The sequence below is a fragment of the Sus scrofa genome, chromosome 15 (assembly GCF_000003025.6).
Source record: "Sus scrofa isolate TJ Tabasco breed Duroc chromosome 15, Sscrofa11.1, whole genome shotgun sequence".
NCBI lineage: Eukaryota > Metazoa > Chordata > Mammalia > Artiodactyla > Suidae > Sus > Sus scrofa.
The window spans coordinates 105917240-105939772 of record NC_010457.5 but is presented as its reverse complement, the minus strand read 5'-3'; the positions used below and the strand labels follow the sequence as shown (position 1 = coordinate 105939772).

Below are 22533 nucleotides of genomic sequence, written 5' to 3'. Positions count from 1 at the left end.
ACAAAGTTAGTGTGGAAACCAAATGAAATTGAATCAAAGAATATTAAAACTTTAAGTACCTTAGGCACCATGGCGTTCCGCCCCACATTTTTCAGATAACAGCACAGAGGCCCAGAGTAATCAGGACTCAGAAGGGGCCAAGGAGGGCTATAAACAGATCTGGAAGTTTGGCGCTTTTCCCCTCTACACTTCGTTGTTTCATATTATATGTAAAGTACTTAAAAATATATAGCATCTTAGCCAAGGTTCTTTTCAGTGCAAGCAGAAGAAACCCTCCAAGAGAGGAGTTTATTATAGAGATACTGGGACAGGAAGTAGTCAAGTCTCAGGACAGGAACCAGGAACTGGAAGAATATCAGGAGTCAAGATAGTGGCTAGTCCATCAGGCCTTCTCTGTATCTCTCTGGAGCCCTATGGTCTTCATCTGTTTAATTTCCTGTTATCTTTGTAGCTTCCTCTGCCTCTCTGGGCTCTTAATGGAAAACGGTTGCCAGATAAATCGTAATTTATTTAACATTCTGGTCTCAAGCAGCTAACAGAAACCACCTAGATCTTAGTGCAAATTTCCAGAAGAGGAGTTCCTACTGTGGCGCAATGGGATAGGCGTCGTCTCTGCAGTGCCAGGATGCAGGTTCGATCCTCTGCCTGGCACAGTGGGTTAAAGGATCCGGTGTTGCTGCAGCTGTGATGTAGGTCACAACTGCAGCTTGGATCTGATCCCTGGCCCAGGAACTCCATATGCCATGGGGTGGCCAAAAAAGAAAACAAATTTCCAGAAGAAAGAATCTGATTGATGCATGTTGAGTCAGGGGTTCACACACCCCTGGTCCAATTAGCCATGGCCAACGTAGAAGGGTCACATAGTATAAACTTAATGGTATTTCCTGGCCCAGGGTGAGATTATATGGGCCAGTCCTCACAAGACTGTCATTACTTCATTTTTTTATTTTTATTTTTTGCTTTTTAGAGCCACATTCGTGGCATATGGAAGTTCCCAGGCGAGGGGTTGAATCGGAGCCACAGCTACCAGCCTACACCACAGCCACAGCAATGCCAGAATCGAGCCACATCTGCGACCTACACCACAGCTCAAGGCAATGCAGGATCTTTAACCCACTGATTGAGGCCAGGGATCGAACCTGAAACCTCATGGATCCTAGTCGGATTCGTTAACCTCTGAGCCATGAAGGGAACTCTGACTGTCCTTACTTCTGACACCAAGCACAAGTTCAGAGGTTCTCCAAACCAGTGAGCCTCACAGAACTCACCCAAAACTCCTATCCTTATTACCGTTTATTACAGAAAAAGAAAACAAGTTAAAGTCAGCCAGGACTGGCAGTTTTAAGGACTCAGTGTTGTCATTGCTATTGCTTGGGTTACTGCTGTGGCTTGAGTTTAATCCCTGGCCCAGGAACTTCTGTATGCTGCAGGTGCAGCAAAAAAAAAAAAAAAAAAAAATCTGAGAGTACTGGGAGTACTGTTGTGGCTCAGTGTGTTAGGAACCCAACTAGTATCCCTGGGGACTTGAGTTCAATCCCTGGCCTCGCTCAGTGGGTTAAGGATCCGGTGTTGCTGTGAGCTGGGGTGTAGGTCACAGATGCAGCTTGGATCCTGTGGTGCTATGGCTGTGGTGCAGGCCGGCAGCTATAGGCCTGATTGGACTTCCTGCCTGGGAACTTCCATACGCCCTGGGTGCAGTCCTAAAAAGACAAAAAAAAAAAAAAAAAAAGTAAAATCGTCAAGAGAAGAGACAAATAGGGCCAGGAGAGGTTCCAAGATGCTTCTGGGGATCCTCTCCCTGTGCAGTCAAGTGCACAGTAACGTCCTCCTACCTTGTACTGGGCTCCTCACAAACTGGTCCTCAGGCAGATCTTTATTCTCCATCTCTCCCAGAGCTTGCACTAACATCTTTAGTCTCCAGTCCTTTCAGAGCGCAGAACTGATATGGTGTCATCCAAACCCTCACAAGTCACATTTCTAGACTGCCCAGTGGCTAAAACCCTCAGCACATAAAGAGATTCATATCAGGCAAGAACTGCCAGGGACCTGAATCTCACCTCCCAGACGCTGAGGGCAAAAACCAGACTTCTCTTAGGAAAGGTCAGTTCATCACTCGAAGAGCCCACTCGCATTTGTGCAGAAGGGAAAATCCATGTTCTCAAAGACGCAGGACATAGCAGTTGGCAAAATACCCCCAAAGGTGAATTCCACTGTGTATTACACAGGTAAGTAACTCCAGCTGCTGTGATAAATAAACCTTCAAAGTACAGTACTTCGGATTCCCGCTGTGGCTCAGAGGTTAACGGATCCAACTAGTATTCATGAGGATGCGGGTTCAATCCCTGGCCTCGCTTGGTGGGTGAAGGATCTCTCGTTGCCATGAGCTGTAGTGTAGGTCGCAGACGTGGATCGGATCCCTCGTTGCTGTGGCTCTGGTGTTGGCCGGTGGCTACAGCTCCGATTCGACCCTTAGCCTGGGAACCTCCATATGCCACGGGAGCGGCCCTTAGAGACAAATAAATAAGTAAATAATCACCCTGATAGGTCTGGTTATGACCTGTCACCCTGTGAAGATATTACATAGTTATTGACTATATTCCCCACACTGTACAGATCTTACCTGTGGCATTTATTTCCTCCTAATCTCCCTCACCTATTTCTTCTTCCCAAACCTCTCCCTTTGGGCAACCATCTGTTTGTTCTCTGTATACAAAACTCTATTTCTGTTTTGTTACGTTTGTTCACTTGTTTTATTTTTTAGACTCCACGCCAGGAAGATAAGCCCCCAGCACATTTGGCTTTGAAGGCCAGCAATGCTGACTTTCCTGAGAGCCAGAGGGCTGTGGGAAATAACCACTCCACTCTTACAGGGTGTAGACAAAATCTCAGACACGCCAGGATTCGGGGCAGAAGCCGTCATTTGACAGGGGCCTGGATCAGACCCACCTGCTACTCTTGGAGAGCTTCTCAGAGAGGCAGGAGGCAACTGGAGCTCACCTGGGGCACATAGACTCCGGTGGCAACCATTTTTGGGAACTCATTCCACCATGTGGATGCTGGAGCTGGCAAGTTCTATTCTAGAATTCTCTGTCTAGTTTATCAGCACCAAGACCTGTTCTTACCCACCAGCCTTTCTGCACCAGTACCAGGACACCTCACGCCAAGCAAGTACCCCCTGATAAAGACACAGCCCCAGCTACTAGTAGGCCTACTGTCTTAAGTCCCTCTAGGTCCACACTCTCTATGAGGCCCAATCCCTGTCCACCAGATGGCCCAGGACCCTGCCCCACATACCAGTGTGCCAGCACTAACTCCAGGACCCCCAGCACCCTGAAGCCTGAGACTTGGGATCCTGGGTCCTGGTCCTACCCATCAGTGGTCTACACTAGCTCTACGACAACCCACACCCTGCAGCCAGCCACGTTATGAACTGGCTCTGCCCAGCATGCCAGCACCGGCTCCAGGATCCCAAGACCTGCAGCCAGAGACCGGGGATCCAGTCCCACTCATTAGCGGGCCAGCACCAGCTTTGCAACACCCAGAACAGGAGCATGTCAAAGGGACACAAAGAGCGTTCCTGTAGTGGCTCAGCAGTAATGAACCTGACTAGTACCCATGAGGACGAGAGTTCAATCCCTGGCCTTGCTCAATGGGCTAAGGATCTGGCATTGCTGTGAGCTGTGGTGTAGGTTTCAGACTCGGCTCAGATCCTGCATTTCTGTGGCTACGGTGTAGGCTGGCAGCTGCAGCTCCAATTTGACCCCTAGCCTGGGAACTTCCATTTGCCATGGGTGCGGCCCTAAAAATACAAACAAGCAAAAAGGGACACAAGGAACAAGCTGAAAGAACCCCAAACAGGCAAAGCTAGACCAATTTTAGGAACAAAATTAATACTGTGGTGTTGTATTATAACTCAGAATAAAAATTAATATATATGAGTCCATGCAGATGTAAATGAATTCATGAATTGATTAATTCAGAAGAAGAAACAAATCTTCCTGACAGAATTCCACTTAATACATGTATTAAATCGCCAGGGAGTAAACTGAGACTCTACCCCTTTGCTATCCCATTCCTCCTCCATCTTCTTGAGAGTAGGACAGATTTAGTGATTTGCTTCCAATGAATAGATTACAGTAAGAGAGGAAAAAGTAACTTTATAGTGGAGAAACCTCAGCAAATTCTGCCTTAACCTAGTGATGAAGCTTAATTGCACCAAGTGATGTCATGTAATGTCATCTACCCCGATATAAGGGTACCTTTTCTCTGAGCTGTTCCCTTCAAAAACCCATTACTCCAATCTATTCATGATTTATTAAAAAAAAAAAAAAATCAGACAAACCTAACCTGAGAGACAGTCTACAAAATATTTGACCAGTACTCCACAAAACTGTCAAGGTCATCAAGAAACAAGGAACATCTGAGAAAACGTCATAGCCCAGAAGAGCCTAAAGAGACATGATGATGATGAAATGTAGTGTGATACCCTGGATGGAATCTGGAACAGAAAAACTAGTGAAAGTCTAAATAAAATGGGCTGTTTAGTTAATAGTAGTGGACCAAAGTTAGACCCTTAGTTGTGACAAAGGTCCTATAGTAACATAAGACATTAAGAACAGGAGAAATGGAGTTCCCATTGTGGCGCGGTGGAAACGAATCCGACTAGGAACCATGAGGTTGCAGGTTCGATCCCTGGCCTCACTCAGTGGGTTAAGGATCTGGCGCTGCGGTGAGGTGTGGTGTAGGTCGAAGATGCAGCTTGGATCTGGTGTTGCTGTGGCTGTGGTGTAGACTGGCAGCTGTAGCTCCGATTAGACCCCTAGTCTGGGAACCTCTACATGCTGCTGGTGTGGCCCTTAAAAGACAAAACACCAAAAAAGAAAAAACAAACCAGGAGAAACTGGATGAGGGGTCAAAGGGCACTCTGTATTATTGTTTTAACTTTTCTGTAAATCTAAAATTATTTCAAATTTAAAACTTTTATTTAAAAACTTTTTATTTTTATTTACTTATTTTTTACTTTTTAGGGCTGCAGGTGTGGCATATGAAAGTTCCCAGGCTAGGGGTCAAATTGGAGCTATAGCTGCCAGCCTACACCACAGCCACAGCCATGCAGGATCCGAGCCGTGTCTTCATCATATACCACAGTTCATGGTGATGCTGGGTCATTAGCCCAGTAAGCGGGGCTAGGGATTGAGCCTGCATCCTCATTGATACCTGCTGGATTCATAACTCACTGAACCACAACAGGAATGCCTAAATAATTTTTTATAGGAAAGGTCATTTTTTTGGAGGGAGCCACAGATGGCAAAATACACTTTAATTATTCCCTCTGTATCACCTCTCCAACAGGGTCCTACTTCATGAGGATGAGGGTGAGGTACACTGAGGAAGGATCCCTTCATTTTCTAAATTGTGTTTTAGGGCAGAACGTATTAGCTTTTGGTCTAGGAACTCCAGGCTAAGCATTTATGAGGACATTTTTAGAATGTTCACACAGGCAACATAAGGGCCTGCCTGTCCTTGCCTGAGGCTTTATTCATCTGTCCTTGTTTTCTGGTAGAAGCTGTGGATTTGACATCTAAAGGAACATTTTCCCACTGATTTCTCATGCTAGCCTGGGGCCTCTGAGAACCAGGGGGTGAGCACTGAACCTGGGGAGGGCCAGCAGGGGGTGATTATGCAGACGGAGCTTTCTGCATTTTCCCTTCCTCCGCTTGGCCTCACAAGCACAAAGTTCTGAACATAAAAGACTTCCATTAATACCAAACCAATGGAAGCCAAAGAGATTTCTTGACTATGGTTAGGTCATAACCACAATTTCTTTTTCTTTGCATTTTTTTTATATAACATGTTTATGAATCAAAATCAGGATTTTGACTCTGCTGGGCTGTTTTCCAGCTTCTATATTCCAGGAGGGCTGCAAAGATTCAAATGCAGCTATAAGGATGAGTAGAAGCAAATGCCTTAATCCCTGGCGGCTCCTTTTCCAGCTTCCAGAGAAGGGAGGGAAATAGGGAAACAGTAGAAACTGCCTTCTGCCAACCCCATCATTGTTCCGTACTTACAGACATCCCCCTCTTCATTCGTCATTCAAAGAGCTGTGTCCACTGCCCTTCAGGGACGCCTACCCGCTTTTACAGCCAGGCCTTGTCATCCTCACTGCTCCACTTCCTTCACTAATGTGCTCTCTGGCCACAATCTCCTTCCTTGTTTGTTCATTTAGTTATTCAAAAACTATTTCTTGAGCATGTCCTCCCGAATTATACTGCAGGAGAGAGGGTGATGCACAGATGAAATGGATCTTGCTCTTGGGGAATTTACAGTCTACTGGAGGAGGCAGACATGGATGAGTAAATACATAACTGAGATCCTGAAAAGTTCTGAGTAGAGGAATGAGAGAAATGTTAGAAAGGTGGTTGGGGAAGGCTCTTTGAGTAGGAAATGTGTGTACTATCAGCTGAAAGAGGCCTGGTGTGTTGGAGCGAGAGTATTTCAGAGGGTGGAAACCAGAAGTCCTAGGGGCCCTGGGGCCGGAATGAACTTTAAGTCCTCAGGGATCCTTGTGACTGAAAGGCTGTGATCAAAGAAGAGAATGAGAGGAGATAAGCCTGGGGAGATAAATAGGTTCCAACGCTCAGGGTCCTAATGTGTTTTCATTTTCCCGTCTTGAGAAGCATTAGAGTTACTACCAAGGGGATCAACACAGGATCACTTCTCTTTGGAGGGGATAGAAAAAAATAAGGCTTACTGAATTTCTTTGAATTGCTGATTATTTGAGAGGCCCTTAAAATGAGCTAAATAACAAAACTGTTCATTTTGAGGAAAGAGCAGAAGAAAAGGGGCTGATGTTGCAAAACGGAGATTCTAGTTAGATGAGTGACTTTTAAACTCTTGGCTATAGAACATTATATATATATATATATATATATACACAGAAACACACATTTTTTTTCAAGCTATGCCATAAGTTCTCAGACCAGTGATCTAATCCTCGTCACTGCAGTGACCTGAGCTGCTGCAGTGAAAATGCTGGATCCTTAACCCACTGTGCCATGTGTCCATAATGTTCTATTAGAACATAGCCAAGCTCATTTGTTTAGATATTGTGTATGGCTGTTTTTACATTACAGAAGTTAAATGGGTGCAATAGGAGCAAATGGTCTGTGAATGCTCAAATATTTATTTACTGATCCTTTGCAGAAAAAGCTTGGCAAACTTTGATTTAAATGAAAGAAAAGGTTTTATGATACTGTTTTTAACACTGGACATGTGATCGACGAAGTTTATACAATTTCTCCTTTTGGAAGGCATTAAAGTTAGGCTAGGCTGTGGTTTAAAGAGGTCCTGTCTGTAGGGAGGGAAATGACTGGTCTTAACCTCCCAGGATTCCTGAAAGTCTGTCCCTTCCAGCAGCCCTTGGAGGCTGTGGTTTTATCCTTGGGCTCCAGCCAGTCGCCTTCAGATGGCTAAAGGGAAAAGAAGGCAATTACCTGGTGGTATGCCAAAAATCCTCCCCTTTTCCCCCCCAGTTTGGAGCCTGAAATTCCTGGCAGTTAAAAAAAGGATTTCCTTCAGAAAAACACAATTGCGGTAATGCTCTGGCCAGCCAGTCACTACATTTCACAGGGTGGGAAAACATCTGTGATTTGGGAAGAGGAAAGAAAATGCAATCCTAAGAACGGATGAGTAATGGAGGAAAGCTCTAAGACCAAGAGAAAGAAAAGCACATCTAGAACACGTAGAGAGTGAATAGCAAATCTCAACATCTACTTGTGCTTTCTTTTATTTTTTTTTTTTTTTTTTTTTTATTTTATTTTTTTTTTTTTTTGTCTTTTTTATCTTTTATCTTTTGTTGTTGTTGTTGTTGTTGCTATTTCTTGGGCCGCTCCCGCGGCATATGGAGGTTCCCAGGCTAGGGGTCGAATCGGAGCTGTAGCCGCCGGCCTACGCCAGAGCCACAGCAACGCGGGATCCGAGCCGCGTCTGCAACCTACACCACAGCTCACGGCAACGCCGGATCGTTAACCCACTGAGCAAGGGCAGGGACCGAACCCGCAACCTCATGGTTCCTAGTCGGATTCGTTAACCACTGCGCCACGACGGGAACTCCTTTCTTTTAAATTATTACATATCATTGAGGATCAAATCAGATCATCTACCTTAACTTTTTTTTTTTTTTTTTTTTTTTTTTTTGCTTTTTAGGGCCGTACCCGAGGTATATGGAGATTCCCAGGCTAGGGATCTAATCAGAGTTACAGCTGTCAGGCTGCACCACAGCCACAGCAATGCCAGATCCAAGCCGCTTCTGTGACCTACACCACAGCTCATGGCAACGCCGGATCCTTAACCCACTGAGCGAGGCCAGGGATCGAACCCACAACCTCATGTTCCTAGTTGGATTTGTTCCCACTATGCCATGACAAGAACTCCTGCCTTAACTTTTACACATACTAGAACTCTTTGGTCCCCAGTCTAGTTGTTCACAGACATTAGGTTTCTCTCATTTACTAAACAGGTGGAAACTGGAGTTGTAATCCTGTCACCATAGCTCTTCTGTGATATTAGTTCTTCTGCTATAAAATGGGGATGAGACCTTAATACCCTCAAAACCATAGTGATTTCTCAGCCTACGGTATAAACTAGTTAGTAACTGGGGACTAAGGGAGGGCATGAGTGGTAAACTGATGAAACACATAATTTGTTCATTCATACTTTGCATTCTCCACATTGTTCTTTATTTGAAAAGGCTCGGAGGAGTTCCCGTCGTGGCTCAGTGGTTAGCGAACCCGACTAGGAACCATGAAGTTGCGAGTTCAATTCCTGGTCACGCTCATTGGGTTAAGTATCTGGCGTTGCTGTGGCTGTGGTGTAGGCCAGTGGCTATAGATCCAATTGGACCCCTAGACTGGGAACCTCTGTATGCTGTGGGTTCAGTCCTAAAATACAAAAAGACCAAAAAAAAAAAAAACAACAAAACATAGTCCTCCTGATCTCTGCAGGAAAAAACTAAATCAATAAACAACAAAACAGGAGTTCCCGTGGTGGCTCAGTGGTTAAAAAATCTGACTAGGAACCATGAGGTTTCGGGTTCGATCCCTGCCCCTTGCTCAGGGGTTAAGGATCCAGCATTGGCGTGAGCTGTGGTGTAGGTTGCAGATGCGGCTCGGATCCAGCGTTGCTGTGGCTCTGGTGTAGGCCGGTGGCTCCAGCTCCGATTAGACCCCTAGCCTGGGAACATCCATATGCTGTGGGTGCGGCCCCAGAAAAATACAAAAAGACAAAATAAATAAATAAACAACAAAACAAATAGCTGGTATCATAGCTTTAGATAAAACTTTTTTGGTAGTTTTGGACTATAGCTTTGTTTATTTTACATTCAAAAATGAAAATAATCTATGTGAAAAATAACACAGGCACAGTTTTTATAAAATGAAACAATACAGAAATGAATGGAAAGCAAAAATCTTTCTCCCTACCCTCTGATCCCCAAATTTCCAATCCCTGCCTCCAAAGGTGACAACTGTTAAGTTTCTTGTATATGGGTCCCAGGGAAATAAAGAAAAAAGTTACGTACATATCCTTTTAAAATTTTTACATAAATGGTTTCACGCTTCTGTATTTTGCTTTTTCAACGAAATAGTGTGTCTAGGGGATTTTTCTATATTTTAATGGCTGCAGTTTTTGGACATAAGGTTATTTACTGGCCTCTATTAGTGGGATATTGTGGTTGTTTCTGGTTTGTATTACTGTTACCAACAATGCTGTAATTAATATACATCCTCATACCTACATCTTAGTGACCTTTGTGACTGTATTTGTGCATTTAACTAGCAGGATCGTTGCTTGATTAGCACTTTTATTTTTGTCTTTTTAGAGCCCCACCTGTGGCATATGGAAATTCCCAGGCTAGGGATCGAATTGGAGCTGCAGGCCTACACCACAGTCACAACTGCACAGGATCTGAGGTGCATTTGTGAACTACACCAAAGCTCATGGCAACGTTGTATCCCCAACCCACTGAGTGAGGCCAGGGATGGATCCTGGGTCCTCATGGATACTAGTCAGATTTCTTTCTGTTGCATCACAATGGGAACTTCCGATTAGCACTGTTAAAAGCTGTTAGGGAAATGCCCTCCAAACCAGTTTATACTCTTACCTACAGTGTAGGTCAATTTTACTAGATTCTGGTCAACTCCGGTAATGCTATTATTATTTAATTGGATAATTTGATAGGGTATAACTCCTCTTATGCTTATTTTTCATTTATTTATTTTGGCAGCACCTGCAGCATATGGAAGTTTCTAGGCTAGCCCAGGGACTGAACCTGCACCAGAGCAGAAACAATGCCAGAGACTTAACCTGCTGAGCCACGTGGGAACTTCTCCTCTTATGTTTATTGATCACTTATACACTCTTTCTAGGATTGTTATTTGTAATTTTCATCTTTTTCTTATTAACTTAACTTCTTTATATATTAATGAAACCATTGCCTTGTCATACTTTTAACTATTTTACACTATTTCTGCCATACAAGTTTTTATGTGGTCAATTTTATCAATCTTTTCCTTTTCGTTTTCTGAATTTCCTAAATTAGAAAGAACTCTGCACTGTATTATTACAAATTTCTCTCTTTTAAGTCCTAAACAGTTTAATCTTTGTTTATTAAAGTCTTGTTCTTTTGGCCTTGTTTAGTTTGATTTTAGGATTTTTCTTTGCTATGTTGATTTTTAAAGTCAAAAAACAAATGACAAAGATAAAATATTTTGTTTGCATGACAATTAGACATTTTTGATTCAGCAATCAATTCAACTTTTTAAAACGATGTGGACTAACATTTTGTGGAACAAATCAAATATGTTTACACCCCAATCTGAATTAAAAGCAGGCCGTTTACTATCTCTGATCCCAATTTCCTCTCTCACCTTGGTAAAAGTGGCTTTTAAAAAGACTTTCTCTGAGTTCCATCATGCTGCAGCACGTTGAAGATCTGGCGTGGTCACTGCTGTGGTGCAAATCCCATTCCTGGCTGGAAATTCCACATGTTGTGGGCACAACCTATCTCCCAAAGCCCCTAAACCCCAAAAAACCAAAGGACGTACTGTGTAGTACAGGGAACTGTATTTAATATGATAATCTAAAATGGAAAAGCATCTGAAAAGGAATTATACATTTATATACAAAAATGAATCACTTTGCTATACACTTGAAACATAACATTATAAATTAATACTTCAATTTATTATAAAAGATCAAAAAATTAAACAAAAATTAAAAACTTTTGAGTTCCAGTTGCGGCTCAGTGGAAATGAATGTGACTGGTATCCATGAGGATGCAGGTTTGATCCCTGCCCTTGATCAGTGGGTTAAGGATCCAGCATTGCTGTGAGCTGTGGTGTAGGTTTCAGAGGTGGCTCGGATCTGGCATTGCTGTGGCTGTGGTGTAGGCCATTGGCTACAACTCCGATTCCACTCCCAGCCTGGGAACCTCCATATGCCATGGATACGGCCCTTATTAAAGAAACAAAAACAAAAACAAACTTCCTTTAAGGTGTATTAAGGCTGCATTAGCTGCTGAAACAAACCAGAGTATCTTCTAAGTTTAAATCATGGAATTATTTTTGTAGATAAAATGGGCAAACACTGGAATTTCATATGCTTCAAGCCAATATAAGGACCCAAACGTAATGAGAGTTTATTTCTTCCCAAGTTCAAAATGGAAGTTCCAGATCAGTGCATAGTTGTTCCCCAAACCAGGGGTTTCTTTTACTTGGTAGCTTTTCTGTCTTAACACTTGGCTCCTGAGGTTACCATGTTTGCATTAAGCCAGCAGGGTGTTGGGGGGGAAATAAGGCATCGAAGAATGCGATGGAATATTTTCAGGGGCCAGGCCTCCAAGTGATGTATATTATTAACATTCCATTGACTGGCCTCAGTTACATGGCCACATCCAAATGCAAACATGGTATACAGTCAAGCTGTATGCTCAGAAAGAAAACATAAATGGTAAATGACTGACTGGCTGGTGGCTGCCGTAAAAGTTTCCCTAATCTCTTCCACTGACTTCTTTCCGGAATACCACTTACCAATTCTAGGTAGAATAGATCTTGAGTAATGATACTTTACATTTATTCAGCTGACAAGGTATTTTTGTATAAACTATCTCATCTGAGTTTCTAAGAATCCTACAACAGATAGGATAAGCCAAGAACTATTATTTCCACATTATAAAGAAACTGAGGCTCTGAGAGAGCACAGGTTCACTAGTCCAAGGACATGAACTAGTCAATGGTGAAACCAGCTCATCCTAACAGGAAAGATACTATATACAGTACTTTTTGGCTTAGGCAGCACTTTCATGTGTATTATTTTCTCTGACCACTAGTGCAGTGATCTTCCCATTTTGACAGTCAGCTTGTGGCCTTTCCATCATGCCCAGTTGGTTATTAGCATGTTGCTGGCCCAGCAGATTATAAGATATAAATAGATGCACTTGTTGTCTGACCAATTCTTTTCCGAGTCAGGCACATGTAACATTTACGCTTGCTGTTAAACCAAGGCATTCTCTGCTTCTTGGCTCAGGTTAGCAAGGTAGGAGTTTTGAGGCCCCAAGAACCCAGGAGAAAGCTTCCCTATACCTCTATGCCACAGCACTGCTCTCCCAAGTACCAAATCGCCAAGGCTCAAGGGCAGTTGAAGAGCAGTTTTAGGGTGAGGATGTGGGATACAATGGGATGCAGCTGTACTTACAGTTCTTTTTATTGCCAAGGGGTAGGTCTCTGTTTTTCCTGCAGTTCTCTACTTTCCTCAGTGTGCAGACCTTGTGCTTAGTAGAGAAAGGGAAAGGGATGATTTCTCTCCCATAAACTCATCTACTCTGCAGCTTTTTCTTCATAATTTCTGTATTTCTCAACGTTGAGAGCTCTACCTGTTGCTTCCCTGCATTCCCCGTTCCTCAAAACACAAAGGATTCTGAAAGGGAAATAGACCATCCCAGGAGGCTATGAGGTTTGAAGTTCACTCTGTAAACTCCCTGAGGGCAGCAGCTGCTGAATCTTGTCTCCTTGAGTTTTCCTGGTCATCCATTTAACAAAGGCCTGGCTCACAGTGGGTTTCCCCAAATGCTCACAGACCAGCAATGCTGAAAAGTTTCAGAAACAAAGAACGTAGGAATTAAAGCAAAATAAATAGCATGCTATTGCTTAGAACTTTTAATTATGATCATTTTCAAGCATACAGAAGAAAAAACATCTATACACCAATTGCCACATATTTCAGTAAGATTCCAATTATCTTCAGGCTATTAAGAAAATCTTTGGACACTGAGTAGCTTACGCTTTTCATAACCATAGAGCACTAGCATTATAGAGGCATTCCTAGTCATTGGAATGGCACTAAGTTCCTTAACCTCTGTGTGCATCTCAGTGTTAAAGTGGGCCTAACAGTACACATAATAGTGTTAGAAAGGGTTGTTAGACTAAGTTAATAGCACCTGAGATGTAGTAAGTGCTTCATTATCCTTTTAGGCTTACTACTTCATATTTTCCATTAAATAATAGTAGACCCTAATTAAGAACCACAGAAGTGGAACTCCCATTGTGGCTCAGCAGGTTAAGAACCCAACTAGTGTCCATGAGGATAAGGGTTCGAGCCCTGGCCTTACTCCGTGGGTTAACGATCCAGCATTGTCATGAGCTGTGGTGTAGGTCACAGACGAGGCTCAGATCTGGTGTTGCTGTGGCTCTGGCGTAGGCCGGCAGCTGTAGCTCGGATTCAACCCCTAGCCTGGGAAACCTCCATATGCCGCAGGTGTGACCCTTCAAAAAGCAAACAAACCACCTTAACAACTATGTGTAAAATTGTGTTAGCAAGCAAGAGGTTGCAGTAAATACTAATAAAAAGACAATTTGTGAGACAGTTCCTGAAAGAGGAGCATTCTCTTAACACTACTGGTTGGAATAAATATCACTAGAGTATTTGAGGCAAAATGGCACTATTTTACCTTAATCCCTCCCTCTGACACAGTAATTTTACATCTAGAAACTTATGCTACAGAAAGACAAGTTCATGAAGATAAATGTACAAAGATATTCACTGCCTCTTTGTAATAGAATTAAACAAAACTCAAAAAAACCTAGAAGCACTCCAAAGAAAAACAACAGTAGACATATGAAAGAATGGTGAGACTGGTATGAATACCCATTTAGCATCTTAAGTTTATAGTCAAAGACTGAGGAAATACACATCTGAGACTAGTCCATAAACTTTCGCTATTTCTTTCAAATACGCTTTTGAATGCTTTTGGCAATGTTGAGTGCTGTTTCAAATCTGGTGTTTTGTTCTCAGAAACTTAAAAATTTTGTAATATACTATACATATAAGGAGCACAGACCAGATTAAATGCTCAGCCTTCCTCAGACTACTTGCCTGCTGCCTGATGTCCTCATTTTAAGGAGATAATAGCCGGACTTCTTGGGCATCAGTTACATTCTAGTTTGCAATAGCAAAACAGAAGGGAGTCCACCTAGTACAGCAGAAAAAGGTGTACAAATTGTCAGCTAGAAACTCCTCAAAATGCATACTCTTGGGCCTTATATCTACCAAGTGAGAAATTTACATTTTAAGAGTTCTCCAGGTGATTCTAATTCCCACAAAACTTGAGAACTGCTGTTCTAATTAGCGGACCCTTGAACAATGGTCTGTAACTTTACAGCTGGCCTTGGCCATTGCCAGTTCTGCATCTGTGTACTGTAGTTATTTACCACTGAAAAAAATTCCCCTCTCTAATAAGACCTATGAAGTTTAAATGCATCTTGTTCAAGAGGCCACTGTACTTCTAATTACTCCTTAAAACCAAACCCAGTATCAAAACTGTAAAAAACTCCAGAAGAGTCACTATTTGATACTTGCTGCAAGGAATGTTTTCAGGTGAAAAAAATTAAAACAGAAAATAATCTATAGATTTAATGATCTTAAAACATTAAAAAAAAAAAAAAAAAAAGAGCATTCTTTTTTGAGGGGCTGTGCCCGCAGCATGTAGAATTCTGGACTAAGGATCAAACTTGGGTAGCTGTAGTGACAATGCCAGATCCCTAGCCCACTGCACAAGGGAACTCCCAGATGTACTCTTTTTTTTTTTTATTTTTTTTTTTGTCTTTTTGCCATTTCTTGGGCCGCTCCTGCGGCATATGGAGGTTCCCGGGCTAGGGGTCGAATCGGAGCTGTAGCTGCCAGCCTACGCCAGAGCCACAGCAACGCAGGATCCGAGCCGCGTCTGTGACCCACACCACAGCTCACGGCAACGCCGGAACTTCGACCCACTGAGCAAGGGCAGGGACCGAACCCGCAACCTCATGGCTCCTAGTCGGATTCGTTAACCACTGCGCCACGACGGGAACTCCCCAGATGTACTCTTAATATTACTTTCATTTGAGTAAGACAAAAGCCTAGTTAATTCCTCCATGGGTCATTCACTCATCACTGAACAGACATTAAGAGGGGAGATGTTCAATGAATGCAGAAGGAAATTAATGTCCTTAAAAAACCCTTTACATTCTCTCAATCCTCAGAGAAATCTAGTTTCAGATAGGTTTTAAAAGATGATCTCAGAAAGGCAACAAATGGATTTAAGGGAATTCTTCAAGGACAGAACTGTAGATAGTGTTCTGAGGCTGAAGCTCTGGGCAGAGGACAAAGCTTAGCCATGGCTTGGATAAGTAAGCAGACTCAAGACCCAGCAGATGGAGTCAGAAGTTGAATCTACCTTTTAGTTGGTATTTTAAACAGGACTTTAGCACTTAAGCTGATAGCGCTATGATTTATCTGGGTTTTCCCCAGGACTACTCAAAACGACTAGAAGGCTTATTAATTAGCACTAGACTACTCAAAACAACCAGAAGCTTATTAATTAGTATTTTCAAGGTCTATGTTGCTTAAGATAAAGTTTTGGATTATATAGTCCTATCAGGTCAACAGGCCACTTTCATCAAAATTTGTTATAATAAAGTCTGTTACATCCCAAGTCAAGGATGGGTCTGGAGTATTACTGGGTGATACAAAATGACAATACTCTCCTAGAGGCAATAATAATGTTTCATTATAGAATTTTCTAGAGATGGCTACATGTACTTTATGCAGCATTTACTTCAATTAAAATATCTATATTTGAAATGTATTTTCATCTCTGAAAATTCGTATTATCTTATTTTCTACAAGTCACTGTTAGGAGGAATAAAGCTGACCATTATCTCTGATTTGCAAATGAGGAACTAAAGTTGCTGACTTGCCCAAGATTACATGAAAAGCAGAGGTAAAACTCAAAAGCTTACTATCATTTTAGCTTCTCCACTGCTGAATGATTTTATTAAATTGAGTTTGTTTTTTTTTTTTTTAAATCACTATGCCTGTGGCATACACAGAAATGCAAGACATAAAAGTCCATTAAACTTAAGACTATCATGACTAGATGGCTGACGGCTGAGGATGCTATTCACCTATTAAAATACCACCTTCTAGAAAGAAAGATTTCTCTTTGGTGTTCTTGGTCCTAGTTTATAAGCCTCAACACTACTGACTTTTTTGTTCATCTTGTTTCACCCTTATTCCTTACTATAAAATCATTTTATATTATCTTTTTAAAAAATTCACTTTAGGAGTTCCTGGTGTGGTGCGAGGGATTAAGAATCTGAGGGATTAAGCTCAGATATGATCCCGGACCTAGGAACTTCCATATGTCATGGATGCAGCTACTTTAGATTACTTTAAAACAAATCAAGGGAGCTCCCTTGTGGGACATCAAGTTAAGTATTCGGCGCTGTCACCACTGTGGCTCTGGTTATAGCTATGGTATGGGTTAGATCCCAAGCCTGGGAATTTCCACATGCCCCAACATGTCTGAAACAAAACAAATCAGGATATAGATTAACAATCATTTCCTTGCACTTTTCACAACTACAGAGTTTCTAATTACTGCTTTACAAAAGGCTAAGTTTCAAATGAATGGTTCACAGCTTTCATTTTTCTGGTAAAATTATCAAAATAACAATCACAAAATGCTAAATAAAATACAGAAATGGCCAAATATTCTCTACCTAAAATACAGAAATCACAAAACTGACTTAAAATACAAAGAAAATATTTTTATTTAACAAATATTCTAAGAAATGACATAAAATTAACAGTTGAAGTGGTGTCAAGACACAAACAAGCATGAAATGCTACTGATGATTAATCATTGTTTCACCCAACCTGCCATCAAATATTTTAGAGAGCATCTCTGATATTATTTCTGACTGAATCTTAAGCATGATGTGGACAGGTGGTTCAATTAGGAAATTTTTGAAAGAATGATTCATTCCATTAGTCCTCATTAACTTTCTTTTTTTTCTTTTTCTTCTTTTTCTCTGGACTCTGAAAATAATAAAAAAGAATGCTTTTGAAAGAACTGTAAATGAATGGGTGATTAAAAATAACGTTTCCTCTTAAAAGCAAAGCAGGTCTACTCTATTTCCCTTAAAACAATTTTGGGGGAAGACTAAAATATAAAAACATAAAAATCAGCTTTGTGATCTGTAGCAAATGATATTCTCTTCCTTCTTCAAACCAAAACCCATTTCAAATTAAGAGTCTAAGTTTGGGAAATGGCCTTTTATATATATATATATATATATATATATATAAATACAACGTTGTTTTATTTCTATTTCCTCTTCAATAAAATCATTAAAAAACCCCTCCCTGCTCATTTCTAGGCCATACAGAGTAGAATAAAATGTGGAAACCCTGTCCATGGCACTACAGTATAGGTAATTAAAAACAAACATACAGCAATTGCTGTGCTGGTGCATGGTTCTTCCTCAGAAAGGAGTTCTTCCTTAATGTGTTTCTTTTTGTCCTTTTTCTTCTTCTTCTTTACAGATGTCTCCTGTTCTTCAACCACTTGTACTCCTTCTTCTTCTACTTCTTCTTCTACTACTTCTTCTTCAACTGAATAAGGTAAGTGTAAATGCACAACAACTAATATTGCATCAGACTTTTCTCTCTCCAAACACTTTGGGAGTCTTACATATATATAATTTTATAGCTGCCAAGGTCCTTCAAATATCTACCTAGTTTAATTCTACTAACTTTACAAATGATATAAAGCTCAAAAATAAATTTCTCATGACCACATACATATATAAAGAAATCAGGTATTAAAACAAATCAAATCATCTGATTTCCAAACCATTTTCGGACTAGTAAGTTATATTAGAAATGATTAATAAGAGTTTGGAGTTAAGAGACCTGGCTTTATTCCACCTGATGTGACCCTTAGTAAGTCATTTAACCTCTGTAAACTCAACATCCTCATCTTTATAAAATTTAGTCTATCTCATTGCATTTAATGAGGTTAACACATGCAGGATGCTTAGCATAAATGCTTGGCACATTAGAATGAGGACTCAAGGGAGTTCCCGTCATGGCTCAGTGGTAACGAACCTAATAGCCATGAGGACTTGGGTTTGTTCCCTGGCCTCACTCAGTGGGTTAAGAACCCGCAACCTCATGGTTCCTAGTCAGATTTGTTTCCGATGCACCACGATGGGAACTCCTTTGGGTGTTTCAAATGCTACTACTAATGGGGTTTAGGGACCTCCTTACTATTCAATGAGGGAACAGAAACACAAGAGTTAAATAACTTGCTTATGTTTTCTTTATTTAGGGTAGGAGTCCACATTTGCTGATCATACATCTTTTTTCTTTTTTGGCCACACTACTGCACATGGAATTCCTGGGCCAGGGATCAGATCTGAGCCAGTTTCAACCTATGCCACAGGTGTGGCGATGCTGGAGCCTTTAACCCACTGTCCCAGGCCTGGGATTGAACCTGAGTCCTGGCAATGCAGAGATGCCAGTGATGTCATCACACCACACTGGGAACTCCTGATGGTACAACTTTTGACCACAAAGCTATTTAGAAACCAAAAATTAAATCAGTTATTGATTTAATGCAGCTCTTGCTAGACCACAGGTGCAGGTGATATGGGAGAACTCAGTGATCAACTCTATAAGAGAGCCTAATTCAGTTAAGAGCACCTGTTAAATATTACTACGAAGATGGCAGGCTACCCAATCATCACACTAGTCCTTTTCAAGTAACAGAAACAATGAAGAAAAAGTACTGCTCCATCAATTTTATGGTCAACTAAAATAAAAAATATTTGAGCAACTAATTAGAAACCACATACTTTTTTCCCCCTTCTATTTTAAGCTGATTCTCAAAGGGGTTCACATGATAGAAAGTAAGGTTTTGGTACATTTAGTATAACATGATAAATTTAACAATATTCTAACTATTCCCAGAGAACATGATGGCTTACTAAAATGCCATTAGTTTTTAATATGGGTGGGTGCACAATGAAGTTCAATAGTGTGTATTTCTGCAGGACTTAAAGTCTGAGCTGCTGCCCTTTTTTTTTTTTTTTTTTTTGTCTCTTTGCCTTTTCTAGGGCTGCTCCCATGGCATATGGAGGTTCCCAGGCTAGGGGTTTAACTGGAGCTGTAGCCGCCAGCCTACGCCAGAGCCACAGCAATGGGGGGTCCGAGCCCCATCTGTGACCTACACCACAGCTCACAGCAACGCCAAATCCCCAACCCACTGAGCAAGGCCAGGGATTGAACCCGCAACCTCATGGTTCCTAGTTGGATTAGTCAACCACTGAGCCACGATGTGAACTCCTAAAGTCTGTGCTTCTCACGGAACAAGAGTGTAAATGACATTAAAAAACTGAAACAAACCTTTAATTTTAACCTTGGCTTTTTTGGCCTTCTTTTCAATAACTTCATCCTCTTTGTCCACCTGTTCAATCCTGCGTTTTTTAGAAAAGGTTGGCAGTGTGGAGTCACCAGAAGGATCGTAAGTCTTCACCTCACTGAAAGAGCCACAGAATTTTAGAAAATCTCTACAAACATCCGTAAATCAACTACATTTATTTTTTTTGTCTTTAGAGCCACACCCATGGCATACGGAAGATCCCAGGGTAGAGGTCAAATCGGAGCTGCAGCTTCTGGCCTACACCACAGCCACAACAACGAGGGACCCAAGCTGCGTTTGTAGCCTACACCACAGCCCACTGCAACACCAGCTCCTTAATCCACTGAGCAAGGCCAGGGGTCGAACCCACATCCTCATGAATAGTCAGGTTCATTACTGCTGAGCCGTAATGGGAAATCTTAAACTTTTAAGAAATGTGAAAAAAAAAAATTCTAAAGAGATTTAAAGGAAACACCACTGGGTAATACTTACAAAAGCCTATGTCTCATTAAAGTGGCTTTAGGGTAGCTTATAAAGTGAAAAATCTCCAGAAGTTAAATCACACTTCAAATGATGACCCTCTCCCCCCTAAGGAAAGGAGTTTTCCTGTGGCTCAGTATCCGGTGTTGTCACTGCAGCAGCTTAGGTTGCTGCTATGGCATGGGTTTGACCCCTGGCCTGGGAACTTCCTCACGCCTTCGGCATGGCCAAAATATATCCAGAAGACAATGTGAGCTGAATGAATTTTGACTGTGTAATCAACGTAGTGACTATAGTACAGAAAAATAAATATTCAATCAGCATGGGAGAAAATGGAGGACATATCTTTACACCAAATGTTTTATACTAGAAGGTGAAAAATGAACCAATCCGTGAAGTTTTAGAACACTGGGCAATTCAACTTCATTACAAGTTTCCAGGCAGCAGAGGAATAAGAAGGGTTACACAGGAATAAAGATTCCCTAAAACCCAAATGTTTGCTTTTGTTCTAATGGAGTAGAAAGAAAACAAAGTTCTGATTGCCAAAAATGTGAACCAAATCTCATAATTGGTGCTTTAAGCACATGTGTTTAATGTCATAAGTATAATGGCCTGGGAACATTAAAAAATTGTTCAAAACAAGCTAAGGAATGTTCTATTAAACTTGTAGGTTCATGGCTACGTTTAACTTTTATAGGTTAAAAACATTTATAATTTAAGAAACAAAGGAGTGACTTGGTTCTCTTGGGTCTCTCCCACATACATCTTATTAACTTTTGACTTCCTATTTAAAACAAACAACCCCCTCCAAACAATATCCACGTTTTTCAACTAAACCAAATTTTTTTTTGTCTTTTTGCTATTTCTTGGGCCGCTCCCGTGGCATATGGAGTTTCCCAGGCTAGGGGTTGAATCGGAGCTGTAGCCACCAGCCTACACCAGAGCCACAGCAACGCGGGATCCGAGCCGCATCTGCAACCTACACCACAGCTCACGGCAACGCCGGATCGTCAACCCACTGAGCAGGGGCAGGGACTGAACCCGCAACCTCATGGTTCCTAGTCGGATTCGTTAACCACTGCGCCACGACGGGAACTCCTAAACCAAAATTTTAAAAATTATAAAATATATGGTCACTGTAGAGAATTTAGCAAATTCACAAAATACACAAGTAAATGTTAATTAATGTCCATATAACTGAATACATTTGATTGCTTATCAGAATAAAGAAAAACAATTTTTACAAATGTGTATACTAAAGCATATAAACAGTTATTCATAATGAGACGTTACTATATATTGCTCTCCCTGCCCACTTAAAAGATTTTTTTTTTGGTCTTTTTGCTTTTTAGGGCTGCACCTACGGCATATGGAGGTTCCCAGGCTAGGGGCTGAATGGAAGCTGTAGCCACTGGCCTAACGCCACAGTTACTCGGGTTCTGAGGCGCGTCTGTGACCAAACCACTGCTCATGGCAATGTCGGATCCTTAACCCACTGAGCAATGCCAGGGATCGAACCTGTAATCTCATGGTTCCTAGTCAGATTCAGTTTCCGCTGCGCCAGGACGGGAACTCCCCCCACCCCTTACGATTTCACTAAAGAATTCTAAGACTCCTAAAATCTGATTACAAATGTTTTTAAGGCTCTTGACACATACTGTTAAACTGATTTCAGTATTCCATCATTACAGCTCCATCAGCACTGAACATTATCTCATTGTAATAATAGAAACACCTCTCGCCACAAATATCTTTTGTAATTTCACAGTGAGGTCTGAATACTTATGTCTCTTAGCCACTTTTAGACTTGATTCTTTTCTAACAATGTGAAAATGTGATTAAAAACTATAAGTGAATATGAAAAAAAGTAAAGAAAAAAATTAGAGGGATGTTGACTTGCTAAGTTAAAAAAAAAGTGCTGTCAACAATATTTACATAAAGCAAAAACTGTGTACCCAAAATGCACTCACCTTTTATGTTCGTATTTTTCAGCTTTTGCTAATGCCTTTCCTGTTCCACTTATTTTCCTTATCTAAGAAAAGAAAAATTATTAAGTTTTCTAAGGCATAATCTCTTTGTCATATATATACTCTAGTAGGCCAATTCTTAGTATATATTAGGGAAACTGTACATTCTTTTGTGCCTGCTGTTTACAATTTCCCTAATCATAAAGTAAAACTGTTTAGCTGGTGAAATGAAAAATTACATAAATCACTCATGATTTATTAACTTTTTTGATTTTGCTTTTTAGGGCCTCA

General features: G+C 41.2%; 1 protein-coding gene across 5 annotated transcripts in view; it reads right to left on the bottom strand.

Moving 5' to 3' along the window:
• The window catches only part of NOP58 (NOP58 ribonucleoprotein), a 36870-nt gene continuing 23651 nt past the window's right edge, over window positions 9315–22533 (bottom strand). For 3 of the 5 annotated variants that reach the window (XM_021075923.1, XM_021075924.1, XM_021075922.1), the window contains 4 exons: window positions 22246–22307; window positions 19780–19913; window positions 17825–17985; window positions 17118–17409 (listed from right to left, as the gene is read on the bottom strand). In XM_021075923.1, coding sequence (XP_020931582.1) covers window positions 17359–17409; window positions 17825–17985; window positions 19780–19913; window positions 22246–22307 — 408 coding nt within the window. In that variant the 3' untranslated portion in view covers window positions 17118–17358. Of the gene's footprint in view, window positions 13142–17114; window positions 17410–17824; window positions 17986–19779; window positions 19914–22245; window positions 22308–22533 lie in introns of those variants that run through there. The other 2 variants (XM_021075920.1, XM_021075921.1) reach the window with 2 other exon arrangements.